The sequence below is a fragment of the Manacus candei genome, unplaced genomic scaffold, assembly GCF_025592945.1.
Source record: "Manacus candei isolate 608988 ecotype Guabito, Panama unplaced genomic scaffold, ASM2559294v1 h1tg000034l, whole genome shotgun sequence".
Lineage (NCBI taxonomy): Eukaryota > Metazoa > Chordata > Aves > Passeriformes > Pipridae > Manacus > Manacus candei.
Window position 1 is genome coordinate 9,681,992 of NW_026138082.1, and position 18,518 is coordinate 9,700,509.

General features: G+C 41.8%; 1 protein-coding gene across 6 annotated transcripts in view; it reads left to right on the plus strand.

Annotated features, from left to right (window-relative positions):
- The first annotated feature begins 1,802 nt into the window (after window positions 1-1,802).
- Window positions 1,803-18,518, plus strand: part of MCM9 (minichromosome maintenance 9 homologous recombination repair factor) — a 48,641-nt gene continuing 31,925 nt past the window's right edge. For 5 of the 6 annotated variants that reach the window (XR_007905241.1, XR_007905242.1, XM_051792123.1 and 2 more), the window contains exons 1-7: window positions 1,803-1,846; window positions 2,588-2,904; window positions 6,700-7,016; window positions 9,074-9,155; window positions 10,035-10,235; window positions 12,491-12,616; window positions 13,824-13,943. Coding sequence is in view for 4 of the 6 variants with exons in the window: in XM_051792123.1 (XP_051648083.1) it covers window positions 2,595-2,904; window positions 6,700-7,016; window positions 9,074-9,155; window positions 10,035-10,235; window positions 12,491-12,616; window positions 13,824-13,943 (1,156 nt within the window). In the remaining 2 variants the exon portion in view is untranslated. Of the gene's footprint in view, window positions 1,847-2,587; window positions 2,905-6,699; window positions 7,017-9,073; window positions 9,156-10,034; window positions 10,236-12,490; window positions 12,617-13,823; window positions 13,944-16,183; window positions 16,472-18,518 lie in introns of those variants that run through there. The other variant, XM_051792125.1, reaches the window with a different exon arrangement.

The window sequence follows — 18,518 nt, forward strand, 5'->3', positions numbered from 1 at the left end:
TTGCAACCATATCTATTAAATTTGTTACAACAGGACCATTTTATAAAGCCCAATGTATTTTTCTTCTAGAGACATACCTAGGAGTTAAAACATTTCCTCTTTATAACCACCTGAAGCAGTTTTGGACTTTTACTGTAAACACTATTTCCTTCAGGTAAGGGTTTAGGAAACATCTACAGATAGCCTGAAGAAGAATATATTTGCAAACAATGCAGGAGAGGTAACTGAAGTTCCATCCAGGGGTTCATCCAGCAGGAGTTAGATGCAGAAATCCTCTTCCAATAGCTTGTGAAGTAGCAATTCAGAGAAATATGATCTGTAACTTAAAGCACCTGTAAAGTTCCACACGAGGATGAACTCATGGATAGTGAGATATTCAATATAGTCAAGAGGTGAACCACTGCAGCTTTCTTATTCATTAAGATAACACATTCAAATATGACTTGGAGAAAAAAAAAACATGTTAGACATTCAAATTTATTAACTTAGTTTTATTAGGGCTGATAAGGCAGTTACTTTACACATTGAAGTCATACATCATAACATGAAAATAAGGGATCTAAAGTTTATTGGGGTTTGGGGGGGGCTGTTGTTGTTGTTGCGGTTGGTTGGTTGAAAAGTGTTGATTTTCCTCTCCACCAACCCTAAAAATTTGTATTAAAATACAAATTGTGTACATTTATTAGAGAGCATATGTTGGTGATATTGTAATATCTTAAAACAAAAAGTGTTCTAAATGAGCAGTGATTTTTGTTTTGATTGCCTATCAATAATTCACCATTAATACAGGCCAACAGTGGGAGGTCCTGGGACTGAGGAACTCAGTGGAGAACTTGTAGAATTCTTCAACACTTTGAAGTTACGCAGATTAAGTTATGCTCTGTGATGTTGCAAGACTTGAATGGGTGTATGAGAACGATACTCAAACACATTGTCAGAGGTACCAAGAAAATACATGTAGTAATTCAGAAGACAGTCTACTTACACTGAACCCAGTGAGGACAGAACTCAAACATGCAAGCACAGAGTTGTTAGAAGTGTGCACACGTGCTGCAAAGTAACTGGAGGAGACAGACATGCTGCTGGAGAAACTGGGAACCGGTTTCACTCCTTATGCCTGGAACACAATTTTGAAATAGAATCAATTAAAAGACAAAATATTTCAAATAGCTAAAGCATGTCACTGCGTCACTATACACGATGGGGGGGGGAGAACACAGAGGCACGAAATTTTCAAAACAACACTGGGCAAAAGCGAAAGCTTTAGTGCCTCCAGGAAACCCTATTTTCTGGTTATATTAACAATATAATCCCTAAACTCCTCAGACTTCGAGGGAGGGAGAAATGGCTGGTTTGTTATGCAGTCCGCTTTTTAAGAAGTCCAATTTAGACTCTGTGGTGCCTGCAAACCGCGGGGGAGGACTTGTAAAAAGCAGCTCCAGCTGCCTGGGGGCTGCCCCTGCCGTACAGTCCCCCCTTCCGCCCCTGTACACAGGAGCGGCGCCTCTTTGCAGCGAGGGAACAGAGATATTTAGGCAAACAACAAAGTGCGGCAATACTGGAAGGAGAACCCGTAGGTGGATCTGTTCTTCCCGAGAGGCCGAGCAGCTGCAGTGTTCCCCCCCCGAGCCCACGGAGCGCTGACTGGCGCGGAGCCCGGCCCACCGCCCCTCAGCTGCTCCCGGCAGGGCCGGTTCTCCCGCCGCCGCTGAGGCACCCGAGGGAAGCGCCCCCGGGCCCGCCCGTGGAGCGGCGCGGAGGGGGCGGGGACGGAGCCGCTCGTCCTGCCGGTGAGGGAGCTGCGGTGGCGGGAACCCGGCCGGAGGGGCGGCGGCGCCCGCTGCAGGTACCGAGCGGGAGCGGGGCGGCCGCAGAGCTCTGCCCGCCTCCGCCCGGCGGGCGCGGGCACGGGGGTGACGCTCGGGGCGCACCCGCAGCACGGGACGCGCTTGGGGCAGCGCTCCGCAGGCGGGCGGGAGGCAGCGTGCTGCTGGCCCGGTCCGGCCCACCCCTGCCTCGCCACCGCTCTAAACCTGCTGTCCTGGCGGCGGCCGACTGCGCGCTGCGGAGAACCCCGCCCTGCCGCCGGTGGGGCGGAGCGGACACGCCGCTGCTGCTTCCTCCTCCTGTCACCGCCCACAGAGCGACGGAACGGGTGCCTTCGAGCTTTCGCTTTGTGGCATTCACGGGCGGAGCGCCCCGCCCGCTCCCCGCCCGCTCCCCGCCCGCTCCCCGCCCGCTCTCCGCCCGCTCTCCGCCCGCTCTCCGCCTGCCCCGGCGGGCGGGCGTGACCCTCTGAGGGGGCGGGGCGGGCTGGCGAGTTGGCGGGAGCCGGCAGTGAGGGACTGCAGGCGGTTCCGTCCCGGCTCCGGAGCCCGGCGCGGCGCTGGTGCCGGTGCCGGGCAGCAGCGGGTCGGAGGTGCCGCTGTAACGAGGTGCCGCTGCCCGAGCTCCTGAGCCGCGCCCCGCTCCCGCCCGGCTCCGCCATGGGCTTCCCCGAGAGAAAGATAAAGTTTCCCGCTCGGCGCGTGCCCGCACCGGGAAGCCTCGCCGTGTAACCTCCTCCCCTCACCTCGCCCCCGTGTAGGCGCAACATGGTGCTGAGCGCGGACCAGGTGGCCCTCATCGGGCAGGTGTTCGAGTCCTACGTGCTGGAGCACCACAGGGACGACATCCTGGGCATCCTGAGGGAGGCGGACGACCAGGCGCACTACCCCGTCGTCGTCGATGCCTTGACGCTCTTTGAGACCAACATGGAGATCGGGGAGTATTTCAACGCCTTCCCCAGCGAGGTGCTCCCGATTTTCGACAGCGCCCTGCGCCGGGCTGCCCTGGCAGCGCTGCAGGACACCGCGGACCCAGCACAGCTCAGCCTGAAGCAGAACCTCCACGCCAGGGTCTCGGGTGAGTGGCGGGGCAGGGGCTGCAGTGAGCTGCATCTCCCAGTCAAGTTTCCTTACTCTGGAACAAACTATTGGGGTGCCATGGGAATGAGCAAGTTGAATTCTTGCCGTTTCACTGTTTGAAGCGGTAGGGAATCTTTAGCGTCTATTAAACAGGAAAGAACACATGCAGATACATGGAGGTGTGTAGACCAACCCCCCCAAAAAAGCTATGGCCATTGCCACTGGCCTGCATGCAGTGATTGGCATTAGTTGGGTCAGGGCTTATACTAAAGCCTTTCCGTGGCAAAGTCTCCTCACATCAGCAGCTGGTCTTACATTATTTCTCTTCTAGACAGAAGGTCTAAAGAAGAGTTTTAGGGGAAGATATATGGTTTGTAAGTTTAATTGCAGGTTGACTTCGCTACTGTGCCAGTTGGCTCATCGTCTTTTTTCACTCCAGCCACCTCCCAGAAGAGGCAAAGTCAAAATTTTGAGTTGTCTTGTAACAATTCCATTTGAAATTGTTGAATTTTATGCTTAGCTGTAATAAAATTGCTTGTTATAAAATTGGAATGAACTGTTGAAAGGCATGATCGTTAACAGGGAACTTTGTCATTTTTTCCACTGCAAGTTGATATGCCATTATTCCTTATTAATAAGAAATTTCTGGTAGCTTTGAGGGCTGGTAAGTGTGGAGTGCAGATTCAGGAGTTGAAATGTCTGTTTTGCCTGCTTTGGGAGACTGGGTCAGTGGTGGCATCATCCCTTCTGATAATTTCTCGTCGTAACTATTTGGAGCAATAGTCCACAAAGCCAAGAGGTGGCAACCTGTGTTTCCCTCCCCTGCCCTCTTGTGGAGTGGATTGTGGTCATTCAGTCTTTTGACATCTTGGACTTGGATAAATTACAGTTGTTAAATAGGCCTGTGTTTCATTCCAGTAAGTTTCAATAAAAATGTTGTAATGAAAACACATCCATCAGAAATACAATTAGCCTGTGGCTCTCACAATGCTATTTTTTCAAGATTTTTAGAGGGAAAGAAGTTAAAAAAAATAAGGCTTGCTACCAATTCAGTTATTAAGGAGCTTGTACACAACTGCTGAGTACGTGATGTAAAAGGATGGCCTCTGTGCTTACTGAAATTTGTCATTGGGCGTCTCCCTGTACCTATGAAAGCAGGAATGAATTAAAACTCTCCTCCTAGTGTTCTAGGATGCATGTGCATCATTCAGAGCTTCAGCATGAGAAAAAGACTCCAAGTAGGATTATTTTAAAAGCTAGCAAGAAGTATTAGAAGAAGTACAGCAAGGGGCAGATGATCACTGCGTGAGTAGCGGTGTCTTTAAGACATTCCTGCTCCTGTTATCAGCCTGTTACTGGAGCTGATCATTCCTCCCACAGTGGTGTTTTGTCTGAATATTCCCTTATAAACCTCAGGCAAAATTAGCAACGTTTGATCAAGTAGTTTTAATAACTGATAAAAGCAAGCCTGACAGAAGAAGTTAGCAGATTACAAATAACCCTCTCACTAAGCTGGAGGGAAATTGATGAACAGGGGGGTTATCCTTGAGTGGTCCAGCTGGATCAAAATAACATCTGTCCACATAGTTTAGTTAATGTTCTGTACCACCGAAAGGCTGGCTTTGGAAGAAACAGAAGAAATAAGCTAAGGGATCTGTAGCCTTCTTTCCACATCAATTTTCCAATGGTACTGTTACCTTTCAAGTGGATTCTGGGTTTTGATTACCTTCAGGATTCTCCTCTTGGAGTGCCACTTCCCATTCCTACATTAGATGAGAAGGGAATGAGAAGGTGGGGCATTATTTTTGGTGAGAGCAGCAGACAACTAATTGGAGTTGTCTGAGGGCTGAGGGGATCTTCATGTCAGGCATGGAATGAAGTGAGGAAAAGTGGTTTTGCTTATGCTGGGTATAAGAATGCAATCTCAACACACTGCTACCAGTACATCTAGGAGTTCAAAGAGGGATTCAGGGAGTGTGAGTGTGCAGCAGTTAATAACAGATGATTACCTTGGGTTAACTGAAGAAGGTAAAATATGAAGTTATCTGAATTTTAGCATTGTAGGAATTTGACTGTGTAACTTCTGCATTTTGCTACAAAACCATGAAATGATTTTTCCTTACCATTAGCCTGAGCACTGCTGTGTCTGTTACTGAAGGCCAAGCTGCTTCTAATAGTTCAGCGTTTTTGTGACTGATACAGTAAAGTTGATTCAAAGAGGCACATACTCAATTAAAGAGTTCATCAAGCAGTCTGATATGATCAGAACAAAGGCTCTTTTTTCACATCCAGACTCTTGTCTCTTCAAAATTCACAGGGATGATCATCATATATCCTGACAACAGTGCTGCAGTTCTCTCTAGTGTAAGATATGTTGTATTTTGCAAAGTTTCTTGAGGGGCACCAATACTGAGCTGGGAAAAAAATGCCAAAACAGTTGGAGAAATAATGGATTTTTTTCCCCTGAACTGATTAGAAATGTAAACCTGTGGGAGAAAAAAAATTCAACAGGTTTGGTAGAACATGTAAATAACTTTGCTAGAGTCAACTAGGAAAAAATTGTTTGCAGTTTTACAGATTATTTAATTCCTTTCTACGTTTTCTTAACTTTATTCTTTTACCTTTTAAAATTAGCTTTATTTTCTTTAAATTATTTTCTTTAAACAAAAGCAAAAGGTTAAACGTTGCTTAAAAGCATCAAAACAGAGTGTTTCAGAGTGTCTGAAATAAAGCATTTAGTTTTGAAAACACTGATATAAACATATGATATCTTTTTTTTAGCAGTCAAAGCTCCTAAGAAGATTTGACCTAGATGCACAAATAGTTTTAGTCCCCTTAGAAACATCATTTCCCAACAGATTTGTAATTTTACATCTCTATTTTCTGGCTCTGTTTTAAAGCTAAGAAATTATTTTAGGAGTAGGTAATATCTTTTTAAGTTGATAAATATTAGTATCTTGTAGTTCATTACTACTTTCTGAAGAGGCAATATTGTGCTCAGGTGATCATTTCAGAGATATGTAAGGTTGAGGTAGATTAATTTTCCTGAGGACTTTAGCCACTGTGGTGCCAAGTGATGGCTGCATGAGTGAATGCTGGAACAGAATCAGGACACCACTGAATTGGCTGTTGAGGTGGAATTAAAGGAGGGCAGGTGGAAAGTGTTCTGTCACTATTCACTTGAACTTACAAGTGAATTTGCTTTGGTTGTGTTCAAAACTCCTTTACATTTTTTTTATGCTGTCTTCCTTGTGCTTGAGCTTTACTGGTATGCAATGTGGATTTAAGGTCAAATGCTCACTAACTGCGAATTTTAAATTTGCTTAGACTTGAGAATTCACACAAGACTAGGAGCTACAGCTGTTTAACTATGGAATAACACTGAACTACAATTAAGTAGCATAACTAAAATTTTGTAAGGCAGATAAACTAGTTGTAGAATAAATGGCTTCTGCAAAAAGAACATTTAAATTAATAAATAGATCTGAGAACATCAGGATCCTCTTCCATGAATGGAAAATGTTCATGACTATTCAGCCCTTGGCAAGAGAGGGAGAGTAAAATGGCAACATTTTCAGTTAATGCTCAGTGTCTGATGATTTTCACTATCTATGAGGCCAGTGAATCAGATTTATGGTACAACAGATGAATTGCTGAGTTACATTTATGAAACAGTAATAACAATGGCTACTGTTCATATGTCTGGCATGTTTTCTAGCCTTTCTGTTTAACTGCACTGTAAGTCCATGTTTTATATGCACAGCCTTATGCTGCACATATTTCTGTTTAACAGGTTTGCCTGTTTGCCCAGAGCTGACTCGAGAGCACATTCCTAAAACCAAGGATGTTGGTCACTTTTTGTCTGTTACTGGGACTGTCATACGTACCAGCTCGGTGAAAGTTTTGGAGTTTGAACGGAGTTACATCTGCAACAAGTGCAAGCACGTGTTTGCTGTCAAGGCTGACTTTGAACAGTACTATGCATTCTGTCGTCCATCAGCCTGTCTTAATGAAGAAGGCTGCAACTCAATCAAGTTCACTTGTCTCTCTGGAACAGCCTCTTCTCCTACCTGCTGCAGGGACTATCAAGAAATCAAAATTCAGGAACAGGTAAGGAAAAAAAAAGATGGAGAAAAAGGGAAAGGTATTAAAGTATAGATGTCTCAAGTACAAAAATAATTAACTTATGAAAGAAGACATTTGGGGGTCTAATTTCCTGTTGAAATAAGGTATCTCTGCTAATCTTGGTGAGACTATTCATGCTTACATTAGAATTAAGATTATCCCATTTTCATCGTTAAGTTTTACATGCTAAGGTAAGTGGAAAAGTTTTACAGGTTCTACTGTTGTTTAAATCAAATGCCTGAGAAGACTAAAAGAAGCCAGGCAGCCTGTTGGTCAGAGATTTCTCAAAGAGTTAACAATTAAGCGACATGTTGATTAGGCTTCTGTTATTGGGTAACTCCATTTGATGTTGTACAAAACACCCAGGATCAGTGCACAGATGAAATTTCTGTAGATGAAATTCCATTCCATGTTGAATCCTTACATCAAGTGTGCATTGTTTCTCTGAGCACTTACTGGACATGATGCTGATGTTCAGCACAGCTTCTGAGGACTAGAGCTAACCCAGTGGTGGCCAAGGCCAGCTGTAGCTGTGCAGTATGGTCAACACATGGTGTCTGCAAATGTCTCTTCCCTTCAGCCAATATTGAATTCAACAATTATTGCACATGTGATCCTTACAGAATTTGCATTTGTTTTCTGATGGTAGCCCTGGGTGGAAGTACAGCCAAGCTGGAGGAGTGAGAAACAATTGGACCTCTTTTTGTGGTAGCACATAACCAAGACAAAACTGGCAAAGGAAAATCTACACTGTATGAAAATTGAGAACAAGCAGGGTATATTGCAGGCAATGTTTCTGTGTTTATTTATATGCTCAGTGTCTTTATTTCATAGGTCTTTTCTAAGATATCTTCAGTTGTTTCAGGGTTTTGATTTTATAAATGGAGAGGATAGTGGTGCCAATCTACATGCAAGATGTATGAAATTAGAAAGGAAGCTCTTGAAAGTTCAGAATAGCAAAAAAAAGTAAGGGTTTAAAACTTTCCAGGAAATAAACCCTGTGTTGCATGTTCATATAATGATTGTTCCTGACATATGGGAGATTTCTATAACTTTTTGGTTTATTGTGTGACACACAGATCTCTATGATAGAAGGAATTTTCAGCACCATGGGCTTATTAAAAACAGTAAAATTAAACCAGGATTGAATTTCACTTGCGTTTCACTACTGAGCTCTGCAAGTAACTGTGCGTGTGTTACCAGTACTGACAGTGATGTGAAGTGCCTGTGGCCACGCAGATAATATACAAGGGTGGATTAACCTTCCTAGGCACTAGAGAGAGAATAAGTCTGGAATTCTAGCATGTATGACCTGTGCTGCAGAATGAAAAGCAACTTCTGACTGTTGTACTTGTGCAGTGGATACTCTAAAAACTATTGCAAGCTTTAAGTGTAAATGGGAAGATTGCTGGTTGGAAATAGATTCTGACCAGATTGCATAGACTTTGCCCTGGAGAAAAGAAAAAGAATTACAGGATTTACTGGCACATTTGTCAATATATATATTTGTTTTTTCCGGTTGTTGATTTAATCCTTGACACCTAGGTGTACACTTAATCTCAAACTCTCAAATTATGGTTAAATACCAGAAAAATACAGAGAATATTCTCTCAGGATGTACTTCCGTGAAGGGTTATCTAACGCATTGACACGCTTCAGTACCCAAAGTCAACTTTGCATATTGAAGTATCTAATAATAGCTCAACTTATAATAAAAAAAAAGATCAGCTCTTTCAAATGACCTCTTTTAGTGAGCTTTCTTCAGCAAAATATTGAAATCACACTGCATCTCCCAGCACTGAGCACCTTCTGCTAATTTAATACTCAATCCCATTTCCATTAATATCAGCATTAAACTTTCATTGTTAAGTTCATGGCAGCAGTGGCATCTTTCTTTTACTGTAAGTTTTGTGATAAAAGGCAAGAACTGACCTCAGTTCCAGGAAAGAAAGGAGTGTAGGTCTTTAAGCCAGAGCAGCTATAAATGAAAGGCTTTTGAAAGGTGCTGTTCTTAAGAAGCTCTCTTGCTTCCCATCTCCCAGGTTCAAAGGCTGTCTGTGGGAAGCATCCCTCGTTGCATGGTGGTTGTTCTGGAAGATGACTTGGTGGACAGTTGCAAGTCTGGTGAGGATACAGCATATATCACATATGTTTGTACCACAAGCATTTTTAGTTTTTCATTTGAGATGAATCTTTGTCAAGGAGGCTGTGTTAGTGCAGAGAGCTTGTCAAATGAGGTGTCTGCATCTGTCATGTTGCTGTTCCAGGATGGACAGTAGCATGGCAGTTGAAGACTATTCTAGAGAATGTCATGACCCCCCATATTACATCTTAACTTTTTAACAGTTCAGTTTCAATAAGTAATGGGTTGTGATATACAGAAATTATATTAAATCGTGTTAATGTAGAACACCAAACCTCTTGAGGAAATTGGTTCACACCATCACCCAGCATGTGTTGCCCCTTCTTAGATTCAAAGAGCCGGGTAACCCAGCTTTCTATCTAAGGAGTGCTGCAGGTGGAAAAAGCTACTGGGCATTCAAAGAAGAAGCTAACTGGCAGGAGGATGAATGAAGAATGGACTACTAATTCTCAGATAGGCACATCTCCACAAGAAATTAATTTCTGGTCATACTTTCTCAGAAGAACACTGTACCCAGAATGTTAATGAGTGATTCTGGAGTTCATAAAAGTTACCAGAAATCAAATAAGTTTTGACTGAATTTTTTGTATAGTCAATCTAATTGAGAAAGCTTCTACAGTTTACTGTGAATTCCTCTCTTCTAAAAGAGGAAACAAACAGAGGTATAGCTGTAAGAATTCACCTCCTTTAAACAGAAATGGAAAGACACAGCAACTTCCTACCACAGATGTGAGCACTCTACCTTATCTTTGTTTTAGACTTCCTGTAAGTGCATTGCATTATTATGCATTACAGCTAACTAAAATGGCTTCATGTCTCAAGTCAGATGTTATTTTGCTAACTTTTGTTTTTACCTCCAGGAGATGATATCACAGTGTATGGCGTGGTAATGCAGAGGTGGAAACCTTTCCATGAGGGTTCACGCTGTGACTTGGAGATTGTTTTGAAAGCCAACTACGTTAAAGTGAACAATGAGCAGCTAGCAGGGGTTGTAATTGATGAAGAAGTTCGCAGGGAATTTGAAGACTTCTGGGAAAGGCATAGGAATGATCCCTTAGCAGGTTAGTAGTTGAAAGCTTTTATGTAGGGCACTTGATCGGATAGAGATGAAATCAGGAGTGAAAATACAGTGACTGAACACATTTTCCCCCATTATCCTATCCCACCACCCATTAATGCAAGAATATATTTTTTTCCCGTACAAGAATATGAAATTTTTACTTTAATATTACTGAGGGGGAGGAAGTACCAAAACTACTGCATTGATCTTCCTTCTTTTGAGCTTTCTAGTCAAGTATTTTGTGGAACATTTATTAACAAAAAATAAGAAACAATATAATTACTGTGAGGGAAAAGAGGAGTGTTTTATAATCAAGAAAGACGAAGCATACTTCTTAGAAGAAATGGTATGGACCAGATCAGCCTTTAGTCAGCGTAGCTGTTGCCTCTGGGACGAGAGATCTGACTCGCGGTCTCTGCATCCCAAACTAAGCTGTGAATCTTCACCATAGAGCTTAGCACATCTTATCTTTAAGCTAACCCTTGGATGCCTAGACCCTTGACTTAGGTGCAGTGGAACCTCTCAATTCACAGTGGCTTCCAGAACAGTCAGTGCTGGGTCCTAAACTTAGTGTAGTCTGTAGTCGACCACCTTGGAGTAACTGGGAGTTGTGCCTGAAACTCTCTCCTTCTCCATAATCTGAGTGCCTTCTCCTCAACTCTGTGGAATCTCAATGAAGTCTTTAGGGTCTCCATCATTGAATTTTTTTAGGCTGACACTGTATCTTATAAAACCCTGGAAAGGGCTTAGTTTTTCTTCTTAAAAGACAAACAGGAGGAAAAAGAGGTGGGAATATCCCCCAAATTAGCCTGCTCACATAAGAAACTGTAGATCCTGTCAATGTTAAAGATTCTTCAGAACTGCATTTCCCAGAAAGCAATTTAATTGCTAGCTTCCTGCTGTTTGGAATGATACATGTTTGGAATGTTTGGAATACAATGTTTGGAATAACATTTCATCCTTCTGCTCTTTGGAACAAGATTATTATCATTCTGGTTAGAACTGTTCAGAAAGTAATTCAGGATCTTCTTTGAAGGTTCCATTTAATCTTTCATTCTCAGGACAATTTTTGGAAGCCTGCAGGGAGCAATGTGATTTTGTGCAATATTACTCATTCTGAACAAATAAATATGAAGAGGGTACAAGAAAATTGAGGTGGAAATGAGAAGGACCCTGACTGCCCAAGATGTCTGTTTCAGGCTGTTAGTCTGAATTTGAGTTGAAATGGAGGACAGAGATCAAATTTGACTGAGGAGTCTAAGGTATAGGCCATTGCACAACAGAATGTGTGTACATTTGCTTTTTTTCAAGAGATAATGGTAGCTACTACTGCATTTTGTGTCAGTCACTTTGTGATGCTAACTCCTAAGTGTGGAGTTAATTCTTGAGTTATGCCATGGCTGACCAAAGTTTTTAAAATTTCACTTTTGGATGGACGAAGATGTGTTAATTCCTTCAGAAAACCTCCAAAAGAAACACATATGCCTCAAGTCATCTATTAGGGGCTTACATATTTTGCCAGTACCATGTAATTGCATCTAAATTTAAAACATGAAGTTAAGATCTCAAAATTGGTCACTCTCTTTTATTCCCTAGCAATGGGAGTAACACATCACGTTAAACCTGTGACCCCTTATGTGCTGGTAGTGTTAGAATATTAAAGGACAGAATTAATTCTGTTACATATCTTGCAAGCCATCAGCATTGTGCTGGAAAGAGACTATGGTAGGGAGGAAAAAAGGGATCTGTGACACAGAAGGGTCAAAAAGGAAAAGGAAATTGAAGGTAACAACAAGAAAATGAACCATGCTATGTGTCCACAGGTTTAAGACAAAATAATTCAAGTGTTAAAAGTTTTCTTTATTTTCTTAAATGTACAACACACCAGTTTTCAAGGGCTATTTCGAAGTCTGGAAATTTTTAGGTTTTATTCTTCATAGCCCCTACACTTTTAGCTATGAAACAAAAGAATTTGGATGATGGTATTTCTTTCCTTAGAGCCCTTTTCTCCTGCTATCCAGACCATACATTCCTTAAATTGCAATAGGATTGGCTTTGCTGCTTGTGACTGTTTGGATCAAACAACTGCTTTGGGTCCCATTTAAAAAATAAAATAATTTTAAAGAAAATTTTCTCCCTACTCTGTTCCTCTTGTTCAAGAAGGAGGCCCAAATTATTTGTCAGTATACACAGGAGTCTGTGGGAAACCAAGTTTTACTCCAGGGGCAGTGCTGAGTGCCATTTTTGCTGTTTTAGGGAGGAATGAAATTTTGGCTAGCTTATGTCCTCAAGTTTTTGGCTTGTACCTGGTGAAGCTGGCTGTAGCCATGGTGCTTGCTGGTGGTGTACAGAGAACAGATGCTACTGGAACTCGAATCAGAGGTTAGTATTCTTTCTAACAGTATCAGATCCTTTCTAACAGTCATTCCCATCCCTGTCTTCACCCACATCCCTCCCCCCTACAAAATCAAACCAGTAAGGTCTTGGAAGCATAATGATCCCATTTTCTTGAGTGAGAACAGTTTTGATCAATCCCGAGTATTATTGCAGAATCTCAGACAAATAAATTTTTCCCCCCAAAAAACCCAGTAGAAGCAGACTTTCAGGTTTCCATTAGGTACAATATTAAAGGCAGCTGTTTTATCTAAAATATAAATTCACTTTTTATTGTATAAGTGACATTTTTAAATGATTTCTAGTAGACTATTCCCAGCAGTATTGGCATCAAAGGATGGAATCTTAATGTTCCCTTAATGTCAATCACTACAGTTCATTGAAAGGAAAAATTAAAGGATTCATTTTGCTTCCTAATGCCAGACTTTTCCATCTATGATTGTCAGCACATCTCACTTAGTTCTGTAACTCCCAAGTTATCTGCCTGCTGATTCTCCTTCTGTTGTTATTAGATGGCAAATCTGCCATGTGCCAGGTGGTATGCAGGTCATAATCTATGTAGGTCATAATAATTCTAAAATAGGATGTCTCTCTATACACATACAGGATTTTCTTAATGCTCCAGCAGCTAAATAAAGTTATAGACTTTATGATTGAAGTTGTAGTGATATTTTGTAGACAGTGAAATAATTTTAGAGCACTTCAGTGAGATTGTAGTAGCCAAATTATTGTTTTGAAATTATGAAGTTATGTAACTGTTGGCAAAGAATTAGTTAAGAAAAACAACGTGCTGATTTTATTAGTCCATTTTGCAATAATTTAAGTAACCAAGTAGTGGAATGATAACTAAAACCTGGTATCCTTCTGTATCAAGTTCAGGAGTGAGATGAGCCTGAGAAATGAGTATTCTAAAATGTAAGAATTCTCATTACAGGAAATGTGCAGAAACCTGCTAATACTTTAAAAATATTTCACTGTAAATATTTGTGTCCAGGAATATGACTAGATGCTTTTATTAAACAATAATTTATCACATCCAATAAATAGTGCAGTCTTAAACAGAATCACATATTGTCATGTATATGTAGCGCTAAATGTCAGGTGAATAATTACAAGTATTATTTAATCTGAGCATTTTTTGTATATGTGTGTCTTTATCTGTACTGTCTGCTCTACGTCAATGTTCTCTCCCAAGGTGAGTCGCATCTTTTGTTGGTTGGAGATCCAGGTACAGGGAAATCTCAGTTCCTGAAGTATGCAGTAAAGATCATGCCACGCTCCGTGCTTACCGCAGGAATTGGATCTACAAGTGCAGGTATGTGCTTCTTCACCTGGAAAGGTTTATTTTCTCACTCAAATATGTTTGTATAGAAGCCTTCTACATGATATGAACATATGTGCTCAGGTTGTATGAGCACAGCTGAAGCAGAGAACTACTGTGGAGGCATATGAGGCCTGATATAACTCTGCAGAAGGGCAGTCCTGCCCTTCAGCTGTATCCGTGGAGGACTGTAATGGAACCTTCCAGGCCTCATCTAGAGGCACCTCTCAATGCTTTACTTGCAGAGGGTGATCTGGACCTGTATTTTTAGTGCTTTCCAGTATGACAAATACGACATCTTTCCAGAGCTCACACTGTGTGATGGGCTAGCATCCTGACCAGATATCTCCTTTCTTCTGTTCTTTCATAAATTCTGTCTGGATGCAGTTGAAATTCACCCCTGTGTTGAGGAATTACTTCTTACTCGTAAAGATGATTTCAAGGTGGTTTTAGAGAGCAAGTGGTTTTTTTTCTTCTTTGTTTTTTTTTCTTTCTCCTTTTTGTTAAATTTAAGTATGTCCCAGTTGGCTCTGAATGCTAGGCATTTTTACAAACTCTTCTGGGGACAATGTGCAGAGTCAGATTACCTCTGCCAATGGCTTTATTTGAACAAATGAATATATTACTTGTATGTTCAAAATCACAAAATAATTAGGGTCAAATCCCAGTGTCTCAACTAGCATGTGTAAATTGAATATTTCTCAGATAGTGCTGCTTTTCATTTTATGTCTGGGAAACAGCATTATTTATACATGGGACAACCAGAGAATAAATCCTTCCCAGTTCCATAGCTGTGTGTATACTGGGTCTTCTGTAGCAGTGGAACTGGAATGTGATGTCAAACATAAACCCACTTGTGTGCAGGGAACTTGTTATGAAACATATATACCTCTAATTTTCCATTTAAACTGTTGACAAATAGGTCTGGAGAGAAGCCAGAGAGAAAATTTTGGCTCAGCATAACCTTTTCTGAAGTCTTTTTTTTCCGTGTTAAGAATTGAGAACAGAATGGATAATTGCGGGTTTGCTAGGGGACTTACAGTGATCTGGAGTGAAATTTTGCCATACATTTCAGCGTGACTTTGCCCACTTTTGTCAGTGCACTTCCTGTGCAAGGTGTGTCTTACTTATGAATCTGTTTGTAGCTGTACCTAACACTGATTTTTGTCAACTTGCCCTTTGTGCAGAAGCTTCAAATCATGAGTTTGAAAAACTATTAAACTGCTTTACTTTCCTTACCATATTTGCACACCTTGAAGTACCAGTTTATGCTTTCTCATGAGAGGACAGTCCTAATTCATATTTTTCCCTTCCATGTACAAATATTAAATCTGTAAATTTCATTTTCAGCTAGTTCCTGACTATTTATAAAAAGCAGTCCAGATTACATTTAATTGCTGGGTCTGGGATTTTAGTCCACATAGGCCAAAAGACACACCTGAGGTTTGGTAAACCCTGGAGAAGTGCTAAAAGCTGTTTACATTTGGATCCCTCTTTTAGAGAAAACTGCCGATATCTAACCAACCTTTGGTAAGATTCTGTGCATTAACATATCTTGTACCCTTTACCCATCTGGTACAGTTTTAGGACACAAGCTATTTAACAACCACTGAATTAGAATTCTGCTTCCTAAACTGTCTGTCATATCAGTTTTCCTTAGTTTTCTGCACAAGCATTTCTTTGTACCAGGACAACATATTAGATCATTAACATTCTCCTTGTGCCACAATTCCCTTTCTTTCCTGCTCTATCTTAGATATCATCTACTTTGGGATCCACCATGACCCTTTGGGGTTCTTCAGTGTCATGTTCCTGCTGCAGCCCATTAACCCATCCAGTCCTAACTGGAATTGCCTTGCAGAATTTCAGAAAACACTGACCTAACTCCTGCAGCTTAATTTGCTGTTGGGCCTCTGCTCTTTCAATCAGGTTGCTGCCTTCCCCTTCACTTTTTAAACAAAGCCTGTGCTTCATCACTTTTTGCATGATTCAGAAACTGTGACCCAGGAAAATGCCTGCTTTCTTGCTGAAGATCTGGAAGACCTTCATCTTCCTATCTCACCGACAGGCTCAAGCTGCCTTATTGCTGCAAACAGCCCTTACAAATGACCAATAATCTATTCTCTGTTTTGAAAAAATAGAACTTTACCTCCACGCAGTGAATATGTTTCTGAGTTTACTTGTTTTATTAGGTTGCCTTTCTTGCAAGCACTTAGTAGAAATTTTCTGTTGAGTTTTCTACGGGTTTAGGACTTCAGTGAGGAACCTGGGTTTTTTCCCGCAAATCTCTTTAATGAGAGTTGGCAGCTAGAAGACCAGCCCACATGCAACAACTCCAGAAATTTATTTGACCAGTGTAGGACTTTCTGATTTGTAAATAAAAGATGGGGTAACCATCTGTCTCACTGTTTGGTTCTGTCTACACTGTTTTTTCAAAGGCCTGTTTCATTCTTCCCAGCTAGTCTCTCTTCTGAGAATCACAGAGAGTCGTTCAGCTTCCTTTTATTTTTAGAAATTGATACATAGTTTTCCATAGAGACTTAGTGAGGCTTAACAAACTCTCTCTGTAGGTTCTCACCTTACTACTGAGTTTAACCAGCTGTTTTGCAGTCCCCAGAGCCATAGCACTGCTTATGCATATTTGGATGAGATGATCACTAGTAAGAAAATACTTCATTTACCCTGGAGTTTGAGATCTGCAGTGATTGACTGGTATGTTCAACTCCATAGGGACAGGAACCAACACATGCCTGTTCTGGCAGGTCTGGAGCTCAGGGACATCTGGGCCAGTCATTCTGCTGCTTCTTGGTGCATATTTGGTCGTTCACATTTCTGAAAGTTTCGTTTGGTGTTACGTCCCTCCACAGATGGACTGCTTAAATAATTTTGTGAACTGTATTTAAAACAGCCTGCTTAAAAGTCTGGGAGACTATCAGCTGTTTCTCCAGCTCTCCAGTTTTGTATAACATGCCTTTCTGAGCTGTATGAAATGCAGCCTTGTTGCCTTTCCTCTTACAGCCTCTGCAGAGCCTTGTGAGTGCTGCCTTTTTGCTGACATTTTGCACTGTGTGAGATTGTCCATATCATGCCAACAGCAGTTTGCTACCGATTTTCTTTCTTTTCATTGAAGGGAACTGACTCCAGGGGAAACCACCTCTTCTTTTTTTTCTGTCATAGTAAGCGTCGCCCTGCTAGGCAGTCTTCAGGTGCTAAAGGCTGTCTCTCCTCTGATCCATTAGAAACCAATCCAAAGTGGCTGACATGAGCCATCCAGCTGTGGTTATAAATAGAGTACATGGTGTCAGTATCCTGAGGTATGCAAGACACTGAAACTGGAGATATTTTTCCCTCTTTGTAGATCCCAAACTGTCCCTGGGCATTCCCAAGTTGCTACAAGCCAAGGCAGTGGCAGGGAACAGTTTTCCACTGTAGATTCATTCCCTGTCCCTGATAAAGTTATTAATACAGATGCAGCCTTTAGGCCACTCTTCTCTGATCTTCACTTCCACCAGGGGATTGTTTTCCTGAACAGTTATAATTGTACATGAACTTGAAGTATTTTCTATCAGCATGTACCTTGAAAATATTTTCCTGAGAGCATGGCTTCATTGGCTGTTCCATCAACAGTTGGGCCTCAAGTTGAAGAGGCCTTAACTCTGTAGGAAGTCTGCTAGACTTCCTGCAGGAATAAAATTTGAACTTGTGATCAAACACCGTCAGATATGTTCCATCTGTAACAATGTCTCATCTATTGCAGATTCTTAAAATCTCTTAATTTCCTCCCAATAATGCTGCTCCAAGATGGCTTTGTCCTGAGACAGCTTACCTTCACCTCCTGCATGCCAGGGATTATTTAGCCAAGTATATACCTGTCTTCAAAAATTTTGGTCTGTTCATACATCTGTACCTGAAGACCTATAGTTAGGATGGATGGCAAATATTGCAGGAGCAGTGCAGCAACTTCATCGTGTTGGCTGAAGGTTTCAGGTCTTTCACACATCCAGGCCAGCCTTCATCAGACTTATTCATCCTGCTGTTGAAATGGCAGGCATTTCAGTTGATTTCTGGATGGATATCAGATGTCTTCAGGATTCCCTCTACTGCACCATGAAGTCCCTGCTTCTTTCCAGTTTGGATCAGAGTAGGTCTGCCCCACCTTTCTCGTGAGATGGGACAAACTGAAGAACACCCTTATTTTGAAAAGTAGGCTTCCTTATCTCATAGTCCAGGAAAGTTTTGGATGGAGACCCCAACAACTCCCTAAAAGTTCCTGACATTTCAGCTAGTTCTAACACTGCTGTTGACTCGTAGCTGTTGTCTCATGCAGTGCACACACCTCTGATTTTCCCTATCTGCAGATAGGCCAGTCACACCTTTATCTTACAGACAGTGAGTACCCAGCCATGCCTCCAAAAAAGCTTTAGCTAAAGCTGGAAATGTTCAAGTGTATCCTCCCTCCATCTCCTCTTGAAAGAGCCTTTGCTTGTCAAGTTCCATGTAGAAGCCTGGGTTTGGCCTTTAATAAAGCGTCTGTAGTGCCTCCAGCTGGCTTTTCTTCCTTAGATTGTC